Source organism: Apiospora marii (genome assembly GCF_038362585.1).
Source record: "Apiospora marii strain CBS 49790 chromosome Unknown utg000002l_segment0_segment0, whole genome shotgun sequence".
Lineage (NCBI taxonomy): Eukaryota > Fungi > Ascomycota > Sordariomycetes > Amphisphaeriales > Apiosporaceae > Apiospora > Apiospora marii.
In genome coordinates, this window is record NW_027117373.1 from 5,033,621 (window position 1) to 5,050,159 (window position 16,539).

Genomic DNA, 16,539 nt, shown 5'->3' on the forward strand with positions numbered 1-16,539 from the left:
GGCACACACGACCATGGCGCAGGATGCGGACATGGCTTACATTTGGTTGGGTTGCTTCGACTTGCCGGGATCTCGGGGTGAAAATGGACTCATGAAGTAATGGAATGATACCCTAGGAGAGGTCTGTAATGTAATCATCCTAATGGGGGGAGGTTCTGCTGGATCTACTTATGAAAAATCTAATCCATTGCGATTTACTCATTGGGGCTGCGTGACAAGACGACGATGGCGCAGTGACGGTCTGGGGTTGAGGCTCGCATGGGCAAATGAGATTTGGAAACAACACCCCATCTTGTCATTGCCGCCAACTTTCAGCGGTGTTTAGCGTGATGTGTCGCTACAAGTTATGCCCATTGTTCCTTCCCATCGCGACCAGCGTACCAAGGGACAAAGGAGCAGCCGCACCAGGGATCAACACATGGCTTCAGCCTCCGACGAGCACAAAGGCCGGCGGCCGCGTTGTCTGCTTCAGCGCCAATTTTCCCTTTCAACCACCGAGAACAGTACATTCGCTATCTCATCAAGTTACTCCTTTGCATTTGGCCTTCACTTTCAATGCGGTGCCCCCCGACCGCAGCGGAACGGAATCCCATTTCGAGTTTGCAAGGTCGACCGACCCCATTGTGCTGCTAAATGTTTTCCTCAACCATGGTCCTTTAGCAAACACTACTCAGTTGTCTGATGGTGTATCTCCGATCCGTACCTATGGAATATATATCACTACCGCCAAGGCAGAGGCAGACGATTGTACCGATTAGCACAGAGACGACGACGATCCCTTTTCGCTTTACGAAGAACCTGCTCCAAAAAAGGAGTTTATCTCCGGTCACAGACGACATAGCATTCAATAATCTGGGCAGAACCACGTGGGGGAGACAAGAACAGATGGATGGTGGTGGAGCGGACTTTTAAGGTTGAGAGGGAATTTGAATAGAACCAGACGGAGAATGAAGCATGGAGGCCTTCAATGAGCCCTCGATGATGCCCACGGTCCACGGCCAACATCGACCTGAGCTTCTTTTTCCTCCGCCACAACAACAACAACAATCGACACCGCCTGATCACCCGGTCGCGATTACTGGTTATCCTCCAGCCCACAGGTCACACAGCCAACCCAACACACCCTTTGATACTTACATGGGCAGCGGTCCTCCAGTGGCAATGTCTTCGACGTCGCAGCCTCCTGGGCAGGTCCAGTTCCAGCAGCGGCGGTTCCCACAGACGTCGCGGATCGACAACAGTCCCAGCATGCCGCCGCCGCCGCCGCCACAACCACAACCACCACCACCACGGCGCCCAGTCACGACAGTGCCCGGCGGCGGCGGCGGCCCCTACCAACAGCAGCAATTTTCGCAACCGTATCCTTCGGGGGCGCAGATGGGCCCGGGATCTTCACATTCACAACAAGAATTTCCTGACCCTGTTCAACAGCTTCAGCAAGCTCGTCTCCAACACCAACGACAGCTGCGTCAGCAACAGCAGCAACAGCAGTATCAACAACAGCAGCGACAGCAGCAGCAGCAGCAGCATCAACAGTACAACTATGCCACAACAAACGGCCTACCGAGGAAACGACCGCATTCAACGCAGACACCGCCAATGTACCGACCACCCCCAGCCAAACGCGCTTCCCCCGCGGTCGCGCCGCCGGGGACAATCAACCCTTCCGATCTGCAGCAGGCGCTGGGGCCAGCACCAGCACCGATGCCTCCCGGTCCAGCTCGCCCGGCGTCCAATCCGCCGCCGCCGGTGCCGCAGCAGTTTCAACAGCCGCCACAGCCACCGCGTAACACGACTTCGGCCTCGCCGGCGACATCTAGGCTGACGGGACAGCCTCGGCCGCAGGTGCGGAGCACGCCGCCCTTTATTCCGAATCCTCAAGGGGCTTTTATGCAGCAGGCGCCGCAGCGGGGCCAGCAACAGCAACAGCAGCAGCATCCGACCGAGGATCAGAGACAACAGGCTGAGTATCATAAGCGGCTGCAGTATCAGCAGCAGCAGCAGCGGCAACTGCAGCCTTCCAATAACGTAAACAGCGGTGGCGGCGGCGCGCAGTTTCAGGTTCCACAGCAACCGCAACCGCAGCCGCAGCCGCAGCCGCAGCCGCAGCAGCAACTGATACTGTCTTTCGATGTTAACGACTACGCCAAAGAAGAACTTGCCAAACACACCGCAGACCTGACTACCCAATTGACTATCCAAACATGGTTCCCTGAACTGGAAAACCAATACTTCCCGAGTTACATGGTGCCGCCTTGGACGGACCTGTACGAACCTGGCCCCAACGGCCCCAAGCTCCCACTTGAGTCTTACACCGAGACCGACCCCGTCTCCCAGCAGCAAATGCGAAAACCGGCCTTGGTCGAGGACTGGCTGCTCGATAAGACGGGCGCCCCCACCATCCCCGCGTTCTACGTGCCGTGCGAGTTCTGCACCTGGCTCCGGATCAAGACGGGCCAAGGCGGGCACTGCTTCCCGAGCTTCGCCGTCCGGGACGCGACCGGGGAGGACTGCGCGCCCGGCCAAGGCGGCCGCAGGGTGACGCTGCACACGGACAAGCACGTCGTGCGGCCCCGGTGCACGACGTACGTCGGCTTCGGCATCAAAGAGTGCACCGTGGGGGACAATATCGACATTAATGATGACCCCCAGATCAACGTCGAGCGCGAGGCCGAGTACATGCGGAACACGGCGGTGCGGGACATACTGCCGAAGCCGCTGCAGGGGGAGGCAGAGGAGACGGCGGTCACGGGCGCGACGGATGTCGAGATGTTGTAGGACGGATGTCGAGATGTTGTAGGACGGCGGCCTCTTCGGACCTGGTCGGGGGCGATGCCCGTTTGAAAGGGGGTTGGTGGGGTTGGAGTCGTGGCTGAACGAACAGAACCGCTTGTTTCCGTGGCGCGTGGCACCCGCCTGGGATTTGCCCCGGATGCGTGGAAGAGAGGTGGACGGAAAGAAACAACGGTCTGGCAACTCGGATGACGACGATGATAATGATTCGTGGACGACCCTTGTCAGTTCGGAGGTGTCGAGTTGTCGGCTCGGCACGGAAGGCCGGCAAGACAGGCGGAAGGCGTACGAAGTGCTCGACGAGAGAGTGCGGCAGACCGAGGAAGCGGAACAGTTCAATATAGCGCTAGAGGAGGCGAGAGCACGTCAAAACCGTGGGAAGGAAATCATTCTGCCAATGGAGGTGGCCAACCGGCTAGCCGCGAATCTTGGTGCACAGTTTGGGGATCCGGCGTTTGGACGCCACGAGGTCTAACCCCTTGTTAAACCAAATCAAATAGGCCATCAGCTTTAATGAGTCTAGCGTTTATAATGAATAAAAAAAGAGAGAACAAGCCATTGCATTGGGCTTCACGCGGTTGTTGCTGGCAGAGGAGAAGCCCGCGACTTCTTGTTTCCGAGTCCACTTCTTCTTCGTCGTAATGTTGCCGCCTGCCCCCTTGACCAAAACTTCGGAAGACCCAAAGCCCCCCTTACCGAGATATTGGAGGGGGATCAATGACACGAGGCTTCCTTCCCTTCTTCCCCAGACAGATCCTGATCGTTGTTGTTGTTGTCGGACAAGAACTTGCCCACCGCCGCCCCGACGCCGCAGGCCAGCATGACCCAGACGTTGAAGGTCATGAAGATGAGCATGTTGGTCATGCCCCAGAGATAGCCCACGCCGTACAGCGCCGCATTGACGGCGGCGGCCCGGCGGCGCCGCGACCGGTCCGTGGCGGATTCCGCTGCTTTGTGACAGGCAGGCGTTTCCTTCTCTCCCTTCGAGCTACCCGATGATGAGGAGGAGGATGAAAGCTCCTTCTTGCGAACCGCGGCCTTGGCTTGCCGTGCGACAGACGCGGCGTACCGCCGCCGCCAGGCCGCGAATTGCTCGTATAGGGCGACGAGCAGGGCGCAGAGCAGCAGCGAGGCGGCGAAGGAGGGGGCGCCGGTGGCGTGCCAGCGTTCGTGCAGGATGCAGACATCTGTCACGTCGGTGTTGAGGTACATGTTCATGCTGCACATGCCGGTGGAGGAGGAAGAACCATGATCATGATGGTGGTGGTGATGGTTGTGGTTGTGGTTGTGGTGTTGGTGGCTACTTGCTGCATGGGCTGCTTCTTCTCCTACTCCGGCGTGATGGTGCTGGTGATTATGATGGTCCATGGCTGGTGCGGCGTGGTGGTGGCCTTGGTGCATGCCGCCGCCGCCATGACAATCGCCGCCGGTATCGCCCATAAGGTGGTGGTGGTCCATGACGGCAATCTATGTCAAGTCAGGTAGGGTTATTTACTGGTATTCTTGTGAGAGAGCTTTGGAGTAGGTATAATTGAGAGCTATAAAATAAATACTTAATTCAAGAAAAAGCGGACATCTGTCAATTTCAGGGAGCAGGGCGCTAAAACAGCCCCTTGTTTCAGTGGACTTCACTGCATGTGTCCGGATCCTCAATGCTTTATGGGAGTAAGTCAACTAAAACTTCTCTGCTTTCAAACCAATCAATCATCTGGAACTACACGTACATTTCTTTTGCAGATATCAAATGCCAGGCTTTGTGGTATCCTTTTCGATGCTTCTATATTCTTTTTAAGATGTGAACCAAGAAACCGATGGTGATCTTGACAAAGTACTTAGGCGGGGCACCTTACAGCATGAACCACTGCCGGAGCTTTCTCCAGTCCAGTCCAGCCCAATCGCACATCGCCAAGTAAGTTATGTGACTATTTCGATGCCGCCTAGATGCAATCAATGTCATTTATACATCTCTATGAACTGATACTGATAGGGTGTCAGTCAGAGTGATAATCTACGATGTAATCACTCAGTTGTATAAGTAGTTTAGATAACTCTGCGCCGTACATGCGCCCAGGCATCGCGGGCAACATCGAGCTAAACCGCCATGGTAGCCACGACGGACCAGACCCTATGTCAACTTACATCCCAATATGCATCTACTATGACCGTACGTGTCCAGCACCAACGCCATGACACATGGTAGTGGTCTACTCGTCTTTGCCCGATGACCGACATGGGGCTGAGTACCTTTTTATGGGTATCCCCAATGGCGGCTGGTTCAGCTGCATGTAGTCAGCACAGTTGGGCTACATTGGACTCGGCACGTCGAAACAGTCATCGAGATGTTTGCCCTCTCCTCTAGGCAGCAACACGAGCCCGTGCAAAGACTACAGGCTTCTCAGCTTGCGAAAGGGTTACGGAAAAACATTAACTTCATTCTAGCATTGAGTTTGGAGTCATGAGCACCATAGCCAATAGTTACCCAGGCTGTCCGCTGGACGAGGAAGACTCTTTCCGGGTCATTGAGATCCAGCCGGGAGAACGAGACGAGCCCGTCACTGTCCGCCTTGTCACCACGACCCTCCGAAATTGTCCACCCTATGAAGCTCTCTCTTACGCCTGGGGTGACCTCACACAGACAGAGCTGATCCAGGTCGTCACAGCTAAACAAGGCCACAATGACAGCCCAGAAGCGCAGCTGTCGATAACGGTCGGGTGTGCAGACGCACTGCGACGACTGCGTTCTGGCACAGCGACACGGACGCTTTGGGTAGATTCCATCTGTATCAATCAGTCCCTCGTCCCAGAGCGTAACCAGCAGCTGCAGCTCATGCCGCGTATCTACAGCAGTGCTTCACGCGTCGTCATATACTTGGGAGAGAGCAGCGGCGCCGATGGTAGCGACGCCGTCATGGACTGGTTACGCGAGATCCATGAGCCGTCGGACGACTCCTCGGGCCATGTCCCCGAGCCTAACCTAGGCGTACTCCGCGAGTTCTTGGGGCGGCGATGGTTCACGCGCGTGTGGGTCCTGCAGGAGATCCGGCTGGCGCGACAGGCAACCGTAGTATGCGGAGAGAGAGAGGTCGCCTGGGACGCCTTCCGAGAACTGCGAGACTGGCAGAGGAACAACAGGGTGTCCATAGGACCACACCGGGCTTGGACGCTACCGTACACCGTCCAGTCTTTAGCCTCCGATCCCACCGGTCCGTTTCTGCCTCCTTATCCTGCGCGGCTTTTGCGGCTGCTGGTGGATACACGAGATTTGGGTGCCACGGATGTAAGGGATAAGCTGTTCGCCATCCTGCCTTTATTGGCGTGGGAGAGCGATCGGCATCGTGAGGCTTGCCTGGCTGCTGATACCAGTGATGAATACGATAATGAAGAAGAACAGGAAAGAGAAGGAGAAAAGCAGGAAGAAGAAGAAAAAGAAGAAGAGACAGACTTCATGACACCGGCGTGCGACTACGAACGCCAGCCGGCCGAGATCTTCATGCAGCTTGCTCGAGACCTCGTCAATGCCTTTGGCCTAGAGGTACTTACCTGCGCAGCAGCCCCCACGACCATACCAGGCCTGCCCTCGTGGGCCCCCGACTGGGGTACCAAAACCCCGCCCACATCCCGCAACAAGTCGTCAGCTTACGGCGGTTTGGAGCTCCGCTCCCCCTGGGAATCTATTGTCGACAGCAACACCCCCAGGACATGGCATTTCTCCGACTATACCACTCCGCATGGGGAACGTGGGACCCAGCTACACGTTAGTGTGATATCGGGGGGCACCATCGCAAGAATCGGCGACGTGTGCGACGTCTACAGCGACTACTTCCCTTTGGAGCAATGGGAGGGCCTCTGCGATCCGGCTCATCTAGAGGACGGGCCCAGCGACCCGGGCAGTTCCGAACAGTGGCGCCACCGCAGCTCGCGGTTTGTCAAGGCCCTATTCCACGGCAAGGTCCGGTACGAGGACGTCGCGATCCGGGCCGTGGCGGCGATCCGGGAGTACGAGCTGGAGAAATCCGGAAGCCGTCCGACCGAATCGACGGCGTCGCTTTTGGGTGAGTACGTCATGTTCGCCGCGCAGGATACCGCGCTTGTGGATATATTCCAGACCATGTCGCCCAGCGCCCAGCGCCAGACGGAGCTCGTCTTCCAGTGTTGCCACATGCAGAGGCTCTTCGCGACGGACGCGGGGTATCTGGGACTTGCGCCCGAGGCGGCCAGGGTGGGGGATCGAGTTGTTGCTATCAAAGGGTTGGATGTGCTTTTCGTCGTGAGGACGGAGGGTGCGGGTGACGATGACGGGGCCGAGGCAGTACGGCTCATAGGAACGTGTTACAGGGAGGTGCTGAGTCTCGAGGCCGAAGGAGAGGGCATGGATCACCTAACAAACTACGAGGAGCAAGTGATTCGGTAAAGGGTCCAAAAGGGAAAGATCAATTGAGCCATGTAAGCTTTCACGGACGAAAGGCTGGTCGGTACTTTGGCTCTTTTGGGTCGATGGCCATCGAAGTGCCCTCCGATCCACCAGTCACCGAGTATTTAGTTCAAAGCTTGCGAGTGAATTTTGGCATCACTGCGACATAGATCTATCTACCTCCGTCAGCATTTGGACTTGATGAATGCCCTTCGCTTAGGGTTTCTTTCGTTTCGATAGACAAAGACGGAAAACAGCATGGCTTCGATGTTTCCCTTGTCCATTGTATATTTTGACAGGGGTCCCAAACAATGCGCTGCCGCTGTTGGTGAAAAACAGTCGCCATTGACTGAGTAGTGCGATATACTGGTATAAGAACCGTGGAAGCGTTCAAGGGCGATTCGCCATGTTGTTTCCAAGCTAGGCATCGAATTTGCTTTGGTTTTGCCATGTATTTTTATTTTCGGAATCGGACTTCAACCCCCAGGATGCCCACGCCGGATCCCGATCCGATCGTCATAAGCGATACCGACGACAGCGATGTGGAAATCATCATGGTGAGGCCGGTGGTCAGGCCGGTGGCAATTCCTTTAGAGACAAGCGATGAGGAGGTCAGCGACGAGGAGGTCAGCGACGAGGAGGCCAGTGATGCCGAAAGCGACATTGAAGACTGTATATCCGTTATACCAGACTCACCTCGTCCAGCAACGGTCGCATTGCCTGGGCATTCCGCCCAAAACAACAGTCAAGAGCGTATAACTGTTTTCCCAGAGCCAGCTCGTCCCGCGCGTGGACAATGGCCTTGGGGTTCGACCAAAGAGAAAGAAAGCCTGGGTAAGACTATTGACGCCGACGAGTCCCACACAGAAAGTGACAGTAACAGTGACACGGACGGCGCTCTGACCAATAGCAGAAGCTCAGACGACTGGAAGCCGAAAGCTCCTTCGGGTAAGAAGAAACAGGCCCCTAAGGCTGCGAATGGTGTCTAGGGCGTGTTTCCTTTTTTCAGCTAGCTGGAGCTTTTCGGGATATAAGTATAGAAGCCAAAAGCTCCAGCCGTGTGTTTCCTTTTTTTTACGAGCTTATTTGGCTAATTCCGGCTGAATTTCCGCGCTCGGGTATTTTTTAGCTAACTAATTAAAGGCTCACGATCCGGTTGATCCGTGTAGTCTTCCTATAAGCTGCTAATCGGCTAAAAAGGGGCGGATTGGGGTGTAACCGACAGTTTTAGTACTAATTGGTACTGATCGCTAAGGAATTAGTAGTAGAACAGCCCTAAAGTATGTAAACTGTCAGGGCGTCCTAGGCTTGTTCCCGTTACCTTTCTTACTATTTTTCCCTATTGAATATTTAATATAGTGTATATTATAGCATGTTTTTACCCTTAGAAATAATTAATATTAAGCATGTTATAATATGGTTAGGTTAATAAAGAGGCTGAATCGAGACCGATCCGCCAGCGCCGATGCCGCGGTCGACGGTTCCTCCGGCACGTTTCCGGCGTCGTTGTATAGTCTTTCGCGCCGTTATTTTGGAAATTAAGCCTGTTCTGATTACCGCGTTGGTAGACTTTCGTTGATGGCGGTTCTATTTTCCGGAAGACTGTAGACCGGCTATTTGCCGGTCTCCGGAATAATTCTATAACGTTTTTCGAATGAATAAGGCCTTATATATGACTTTAAAGATCGCGCTCGGAACTGCCGGCCTTTGGAACGGTAAGAATTTTACGATCGATTAGAAAATGACGATATTTTTTTACGTTGCCGCCTACGGCAAAAGTTTCCGTATTATTAGATACGATGTAGCGATTAATATATGTACACTTCACCGAATGTTCTATGAGGTATTAAACGCTTTGATGCAGCTAGTAGCATCGCATTTTCGACGTTTCTATGATTATAAGGAGGAGCTTGATTAATTACACCTTTCACCCCTATACTTTAAGGGAAATAAAAAGTTCTAGCCTTAGTTTAAGGCTTGTGATGGCGCTGTGGATGGTAGTCACTTCCCGCTAGTGGTACCTGACGTAGAATAGGACCGATGGAGGAATCGGAAGGGTTAGCTTACTATGAATGTGCTTGCGGTCATTAATTAGAGGGGGAGGTTTATTTATATATTAACTGGTTAGGAGGGATCTATAAATAATAGCAAGATTCTAGCTTACGTAATAGAATTTAATAAGTTGATTATTTTAGAAAAGAGGTAGTTATTAAATGATGCTAGCTTTATTAGTTTACGTTGTTTTATAACACTTTATAGGGGCGTTTATTACTATTTAAAAGAGTAGCGTTAGTTTAATTAAAAGCTAGAAAATAAGTATAAGCTATTTAATCTATGTTACTCTTGCTTATAGAATATTATTAAAAGAGTATTTAATAGGTGAAAGGGGATATTTAACTGTTTTAAGAGCCCTTCGCGTTTTATGGTTAAAACGATAAAGCGGCTTATATATATTACGGTATTCCTTTATAACTATATTATTAAAACACGGTAGATTTAGCCGAACGAAATCTAGGAAATCAATGAGGATGTATATATTAATAATAATCTACTTTATAACCTTATAGTACTGGCCTTTAATGATAAACCGATTAGTAATAACTTTAGTAAAGTAGAAAGAGGGGGGGGGGAATCGTTACTTTTAAGCCGCGAGCGAAATAGGTTAGTAGAGATTATGTGGGAGAGTTATTACTTTAATAGGTAATAGGAGGCGTATTAAACTACATGAATATATTGTTTCTATTATATGCTAGTACTAATCGACCGATTCTTACTGATTTAATATAAAATTTACACTTCTAACAATATAGAATTAATCGCATGGGTGTTACACTAATATTAATTAGCTAATTCCTCTTTATTTAATATATTTCCTTATTAAAAGTAAGTGTGTTATACGTGTTACCATTATTAAGCTTTTGTTTACTACTTTATAAATTCAATATGTGTACTTTTAACTTAGTTTATTTAATTGACCTTTATTGTTAAGGTTAAACCGCTGCTCTTTTTTTAACGTAGGTAGTTATTATATTATAATTAAAAGAAAGGAGTAGAGTTTAATTTGGTTAAAAAAAAAATATATTTTTAGTAAAAAAAAAAAAAAAAAAAAAAAAGCGATTTTTAAAAAATCGAGATTTATTGAGTAACTAAGTAAGTTGGTATATTCCTTAGCTGTCTTGGCTATAATGCCGTCTTTATATTTTTCCGGCTTATATATCTTTTTTATATTTTAGCTATACAAGGTCGTATAGTATTTATAGGTTAGATACTCTATTTTAGGGTAGAGCTTTATAGTTGCCGAAACGGCTAGGATGATATCTAGTATTATTAATTTTAGATACTCGAATCGCTTTTATATATAGTTAACCGAAAATCCGGGGATTTATTACATATTAGGCGGCTAAAAATAGGCTAGGATATAACGTTTTTTAGTATAAGTAAGTAGGATATTAAGTAATAGAGTTCTAAAAGCTTTCGTTTAATATTACTTATTTTAATATTATAGAATTTATTTATTATTATATATTATAAAGATTAGTTGTGGTTTAAACTTTATAGTTAAAGTTATTTAAATGTGGTAATGCTATGTGGGTATATAAATTTAGTGTGGGGTTAGCCGCCGCCCTTTTCCCACGTTTTTAACGCCGGGGTTTAGCATTAATTAAATTTAAAATTTATTAGCTTATATGTAAGATTTAATTTATGGCACGATGGCGTAGTTAATATACGTGTAGACTTATTTAATTAATATTCTATATAATTGCGAGGTCTAGTGTTCAATTATAATATAAAGTAGTTTTTAACGTTTTTAGGTAGTTTTTAATACTGTTTATTAAAGAACTATCGGAATTAATTATAAAATAAAGGGAGGAGAGGAAGGAGAGTAAAATGGAGAGAGGTGAAGAAGAAGGAGAGGAGGGAGAGGGAGGAGAAGAGTAAGAGGAGGGAGAGGGAGGGGGAGAAGGAGGCAGTTTTAAGGGTAGAAAGATATAGTCGATCTGGTATATTAGAGCTGACTGTTCGTAGGCTTCTGTCGATATTTTAAAAAGGCGTGGGCGTGTTTTAAAGAGTTTTAAGAAAAAGAGAATTTTACGATAATTTTATGGTGTTAAGGGGTAATTTGTGCGGCGCAGGTAAAACGTAAAGGGCGGTAATTAATAGCATAGCTCCCTTATTAAAAATAGGTGCGGGGTTTATGTTAATACTTTAGCTAGACCTTGCAACGCCTTAATACCCGGTATAAATGCAACTTTAGTTAATACTAAATTTCGATTGTGACTTAAAATTAATCGCCTGTCCCTATGAAACGGGACGGGATCTTTATAGGACGAGATGAGATCTTTACGAGACAGGATAGGATCTTTAAAAGAAGTTAGTTAGTAATAAAAAAGTGTAGTATTTTTAAGATACTTATTAACTAAAGATATAAAATATAAGCCCCCTTACTTTTAGCACTAATTTAATAGGGGAATAACTAAATTAAAAACTCTTTACTCTTTAACCGATATTAATTCAAATCCAACTCTTCCCCCTTATTACTAATAACCTCTTAATCACTTACTATATGCACGTCCTCGTCACTCCTATTAGACTACTGAGATGGCCCATTAAACCCCCGGAACTTATCGCTATCCTCGGTCTCAGAATTAGTGGAAGCGTTCGAGCTAGTGCCGTGCCTAAGAGTAACAGATTTAGGGAGTCGCGATCGGATCGGGAGCCGTTGGACCTGCTTCCCTTTTGCTGCCCTTCGTGCTGCTGCTGCCATTTCCTCTTCTGCCTCTTCTGCCGCTTCCCTCGCTCTTTCTGCTGCTTCCCTTATTCTTTCCATCTCTGCTGCTGCCTCTGTTGCTACCCTTTCCATCTCTTCCTCTTCTGCTGCTTCCCTCGCTCTTTTTGCTTTTGCTGCTGCCCTTGCTGCTATTTCCATACGGTCTTTATGAGTTCGCGGACTGCTAACGCGCTCCTCTAGACCTAGACTTTCTCTGAGCCGTTGCAACTACCTCCACTGTAGCCTTTTACCGCATACATACCACCCGCCGGCTTTGGCTTGATCCGCCTTGAAGAGATCGATAGCAGCCTCCATTAATTCCTCGGTATAATTAGGGTAAAACACGTCGACCAGCTTAGAGATTGCTCGCTTCGAATTTGATTGCTCGGAAAGGTAAATCGATTGGCTGAGGGTAATTAGGCCTTAGTTTAAAGACTGGATCGGCGCGGACTTAGAGGCCTTTACCCTTCGGCTACCCCCCTGATTAAGGGCTGCTCGTTTGGGTGTACGAGACTGCTCTTTAGGAGAGCTTTCGTAAGGGAAAAGGTTGACGAGGGGGTCATTAAGTTCCTCGGTTGGTGTATTTGCGAAAGGATCGGGGTTATCCTGTTGATCTTCTTTTACGATAGATTGCGGATTAAGTGCCTCGTTGCTAACTGCTCCCCTGTTGATTCCAAAGCATGTTAAGCATAGGTCCTTATCAACAAGGCACCCCAACCCCTGCTTGATGATCTAGGCATATTTAGGATGTTGTACCAGCTTGGCCTGTTTAACCGAAACAGGGAGGTCAGGTAGGTCGGTATTAGGGTTTCGACCAGCACTAGAATTAGTAGAAAGCCATGTTTCTAGCTTATGAACTTTCCTTTTAAGGTATTCGGCCTTGTTTTTATATTGCTTGCTATTAAATTGATGGGCAGGATCTTGGTTAACGACCCAGGCAACGTATTCGTGAGCTTTGGCGTTGAACCTCCCTCGGAGCCGGTTGCCACGGTTAATCTGCTTACGGTAGGCGTCTAATAACTGACGTACGGCCCTGTTAGTCCATATTGCTGGTTTGGCTCGATCACCAGCAGCTGCGATCTCTGCCGCAGTAACCGGTTGCGTGGAGGGAGGGTAATACGATGAAGGAAAAAGAGTAGGTTGGCTGGAAGGAGGATTACGTAGGTGAGCCTCGGCAGCCTTCTTGGAGGGCTTCCGTGGCCGGCCTAAGGTGCGTGGCTGTGACGGACCAGGGTTCGAAGGAGGTGGCGGCTTAGTTCGGGCTGTTTTAGAGCGTCCTATAGTAGAAAGCAGCCCAGATATGGTGGTTCGATCCTTATATAAATGTTTTTTTCATTCTATTGATATCGTAACTAATATATAATACGTAAAACACCAAGATTCGTTATAAGCAACGTTACGATCTTAATATTCTCTCTAATCGTACCTAATTTATGTGGTCAGAACCAGCACAGCTGTTGCTTTGATACGCCCAGCTTACACGGACAGCGGTTGGGCCGATTGACGGAAAAAGCTAGCTTAATTAACCGGCTGGGCCCGCCGGCTGTCGTGGACCGTGCGGGAGCACCAAAAAGTTCAGCTAGCTGAGGAAGGAAACCTGGCCCTATCCTAATACGCGCAGCTCAAAACGACAGTTGGTTGCCGACGACCGCTCCGCGAAAGGGATCGATACATCATCACCCACCGACGACAATCGAGATTCCGCAAAGCGTCGCCTCGACGCAGGCCTTCGCAAGCTGGGATTAAAGGAGCTCGTAGAAATGTTCCAGGATCGTCTGTTATGGCAGGGCGAGGGGGAACTGCGCCGACTTTGCGACCAGCTGGCCGCCACACGGGACGAGACCCTGACTCTCTTCCCGCGATTCCAGAAGGTCGTCTTCAATCTGTGGCCGGAGCTCGTGCGGCATGTACCCGAGGCCGAGGGCCTGCTGGCGCCGCTGAATAAGGCCTGGGACGATTGGGTCACCTTCGACTACCGGCTCGCCACGTTTCGGGCCCGCGTCCAAGACGCGCTCGAACGGAAGACAAGCCAGGTCCAGATAGGGTTTTGGGTCGATAGAGATAATCAGCGACGCGCGCACAGCATTTCCCGGGTCGGTAAAGCCCTCGATGCCTTGGAATCGTTGGTCAAGATCCTCATGTGCGGCTCGGCGATGGCTTCCTTGCGGATCGATGGCTCAGATGCAGCAGGACCGAACAGCCCGAACGACGACAGAATAACGGGCGAGACGCAACCCGCCCTGAAGCAACTCGAACTTCTGGTCGGCGAAATAACTATGTAGCAAGAGGATTAGACCCGCAGAGTGAGAGATTGCCATGTACGTAGCTCCTCGAGTTCATGTGACTCGCTCGAATCATATTGTGCCCAATTATCATCAGATGACCAAGCAACATCAGTCTCAAAAATAGATGCAGTGAAAACAGGATCAGTACATTCGGATTAGGTAAGTATTGCGAATCGGCGGGTTAGTATGGTGTTTTCAGATTAGATGTACAAAGCCGTGTTCCTTGAGAAACTCCCTGATCGCCTCCAAGGCCACACCCCGCCTCATGGCCGTCTCATCATCCCACGAAGAGTGCAGCCCGGCCAGCTCGCCCGTAGTCCAGGTCAGTAAAGGGGCACCGCTGTGCCCCCAATACGTCCAGCAATCGTGCATCAAGGCTCCTATTTCGGAGTTGTCCTGGACATCCTGGTCGTCAGCATGGCCGCGGAAGCGACCCGCACTTGCGTGGAGGACGTCGTAGCCGGTTGCAATGCCGGCCTCCTCCACCTCGAGATCCTCGCTACCTGGATGCCCGATGCACACCATCCGCGAACCCACCGCGATGGGTCCTGCTGCAATATTTACCGAAGGGAACCGACTGTGACTGTGTGATTGGGCCCCGCCATCCGGCAGTGCGCGACTACTTGTACAATGTCGGCCGCCATCGCTGTCGTCTACTTGTAGTAGTTGGGCTTTCGTGATGCGAAGGAGCGCGAGGTCGCGTTTGCCGTCCCAGGCAATGCACCTGGCGCCGACGACGGTCCCACTTGGAAAGACCAGCCAGTGGACCTTGGATCTGCCGGGTCTATCATTGCCTGTCTCGTCCACGCAGCAATGGGAGCATGTCAGCAGCAGCCCGTCGTCGCTCGAGATGCAGACGGCCGTGCCCGCTTCCTCCTGCCCGAAGACCAGGGTCGCCTCCACCGCGGCCTTGTGCCACGCGAACCCACGCGGAACCACGACGGCGTGCTTGGCAAGCCATGCCTGCTTCTTGAGCAGCTGGGCGTGGTCGTTCTTGTCGAGCCCCGTGTGGCTTCGCGTCAGATCCCGGGGCAGCAGCAGCTGTTGCATTGCGATGGGGCCTGCGCCTGTGGTGCCCGCGGTCGCGGTCGAGGTGGGCCGCGCCGCCTCACTGGGGGCAGGGGACGAATCAGGCGTTGCGGTCTGCGCCAGTGCCATGACTCGCGACCTGGTAAGGCGAGGCGCTGAGGACGAACTCATTTGGGGCCTCTCTTTACGATTGGTGGGTGTATTCAATGTTCATAACCGTACTAATAGACTGAAGCCTCTCCCGGGCGGACTTGAGCATGTTCAGTAATCCCGGAGAACGGGAATGGGGCGGTGCCTGCTAACCTACTTACTTACTTAGTCAAGGATCTACTACCTAGGTAGGTAGCAGGCAGCGAACTTCAATAAACATCACGTGCTCCCACCCGTGCTTCTGAATGATGCGGCCAATGGCATGCCATAGATAGATAGCCGGCCCGACTTTCTCAAGACGTCGCGGTTTTTCGTATCGACGGCGGTGAGTCGCGAGTGGTGCTTGGTCCGGGCGATGATGGCTTGATTTCACCTAAAATTTCAAGCTACCAACCAGTGAGCAGCACCAAGAAAAACCAATTACCACAGCTTGCCAATATCTCCAAGTCGTCGATGCAATATCTCGACGGCAAACTCCGAGAAGGGTCGTGGGTTGTTGGTTGGTGTTGCTGTGAGACTGGAAAACGGGGTCCAATCCACACCCTTGGTGCTTGGTCTTCATTCGGGTGGTAATGATTCGTGCAAGTGACCAGAAACGACATATCACTACTTGCCGGCCCTTTCCTAGCCTTAAGAGCTCCGATGGACCATGCCCGCGACCATTGTCAAATTATTAGTCCTATATTGGAAGCTGCCGACTTCCCGACCAACTTCACGCGCTTCGCAAATTGGTGGTCGCGCCGCCAATAGGCTGGAGAATTTCTCTCCTTGGTGCATAATTATGAAGCAGTGGCCTTAGCGAGTGGTGAACAGGGAACTAGCCTAGGCCAGGTAGCCAAGCGGGCGCTGCAGACTCGCAGTTTCATCTTTCAATATGGACTTACAGTAGAGAGGGTCTTCAACAGGCCAAATCGTGGAGATATGTTGACCGCAACAAGCTCCCCAAACTGCAACCAAGTGCGGTGGCAACGAAGGGTCCTGGGTCCGATCCAGGGCATCTCGTGTCAAACCCAGCCGGAAGCAAGCGTCCTGTGTTAGTGCTGACGCTTGAGGGTTGACAAATACTGTAGAGTGGTGCATTTCAAGCAAGCAGAACGCAAAGC

The 16,539-nt window shown here is 50.7% G+C and overlaps 7 protein-coding genes across 7 annotated transcripts; 5 read left to right on the plus strand and 2 right to left on the minus strand.

Moving 5' to 3' along the window:
* Window positions 1-954: 954 nt before the first annotated feature.
* PG985_003308 (uncharacterized protein) lies at window positions 955-2,778 on the plus strand (the record flags this gene model as incomplete). The annotated part of the gene is made up of 1 exon (XM_066823077.1): window positions 955-2,778. The coding sequence occupies one exon, from the start codon at window positions 955-957 to the stop codon at window positions 2,776-2,778; it is 1,824 nt and encodes a 607-aa protein (XP_066690509.1).
* Window positions 2,779-2,932: 154 nt separating this feature from the next.
* Window positions 2,933-3,268, plus strand: PG985_003309 (uncharacterized protein; the record flags this gene model as incomplete). The annotated part of the gene is made up of 1 exon (XM_066823078.1): window positions 2,933-3,268. The coding sequence occupies one exon, from the start codon at window positions 2,933-2,935 to the stop codon at window positions 3,266-3,268; it is 336 nt and encodes a 111-aa protein (XP_066690510.1).
* A 239-nt stretch (window positions 3,269-3,507) lies between these two features.
* On the minus strand, window positions 3,508-4,251 carry PG985_003310 (uncharacterized protein; the record flags this gene model as incomplete). The annotated part of the gene is made up of 1 exon (XM_066823079.1): window positions 3,508-4,251. The coding sequence occupies one exon, from the start codon at window positions 4,249-4,251 to the stop codon at window positions 3,508-3,510; it is 744 nt and encodes a 247-aa protein (XP_066690511.1).
* A 997-nt stretch (window positions 4,252-5,248) lies between these two features.
* On the plus strand, window positions 5,249-7,204 carry PG985_003311 (heterokaryon incompatibility protein; the record flags this gene model as incomplete). Its single annotated transcript, XM_066823080.1, has 1 exon — window positions 5,249-7,204. One exon carries the CDS (start codon window positions 5,249-5,251, stop codon window positions 7,202-7,204), a length of 1,956 nt encoding a protein of 651 aa, XP_066690512.1.
* A 488-nt stretch (window positions 7,205-7,692) lies between these two features.
* Window positions 7,693-8,193, plus strand: PG985_003312 (uncharacterized protein; the record flags this gene model as incomplete). The annotated part of the gene is made up of 1 exon (XM_066823081.1): window positions 7,693-8,193. The coding sequence occupies one exon, from the start codon at window positions 7,693-7,695 to the stop codon at window positions 8,191-8,193; it is 501 nt and encodes a 166-aa protein (XP_066690513.1).
* A 4,900-nt stretch (window positions 8,194-13,093) lies between these two features.
* Window positions 13,094-14,254, plus strand: PG985_003313 (uncharacterized protein; the record flags this gene model as incomplete). The annotated part of the gene is made up of 2 exons (XM_066823082.1): window positions 13,094-13,107; window positions 13,594-14,254. 2 exons carry the CDS (start codon window positions 13,094-13,096, stop codon window positions 14,252-14,254), a joined length of 675 nt encoding a protein of 224 aa, XP_066690514.1.
* Window positions 14,255-14,452: 198 nt separating this feature from the next.
* On the minus strand, window positions 14,453-15,457 carry PG985_003314 (uncharacterized protein; the record flags this gene model as incomplete). Its single annotated transcript, XM_066823083.1, has 1 exon — window positions 14,453-15,457. One exon carries the CDS (start codon window positions 15,455-15,457, stop codon window positions 14,453-14,455), a length of 1,005 nt encoding a protein of 334 aa, XP_066690515.1.
* Between the last annotated feature and the right edge of the window lie 1,082 nt (window positions 15,458-16,539).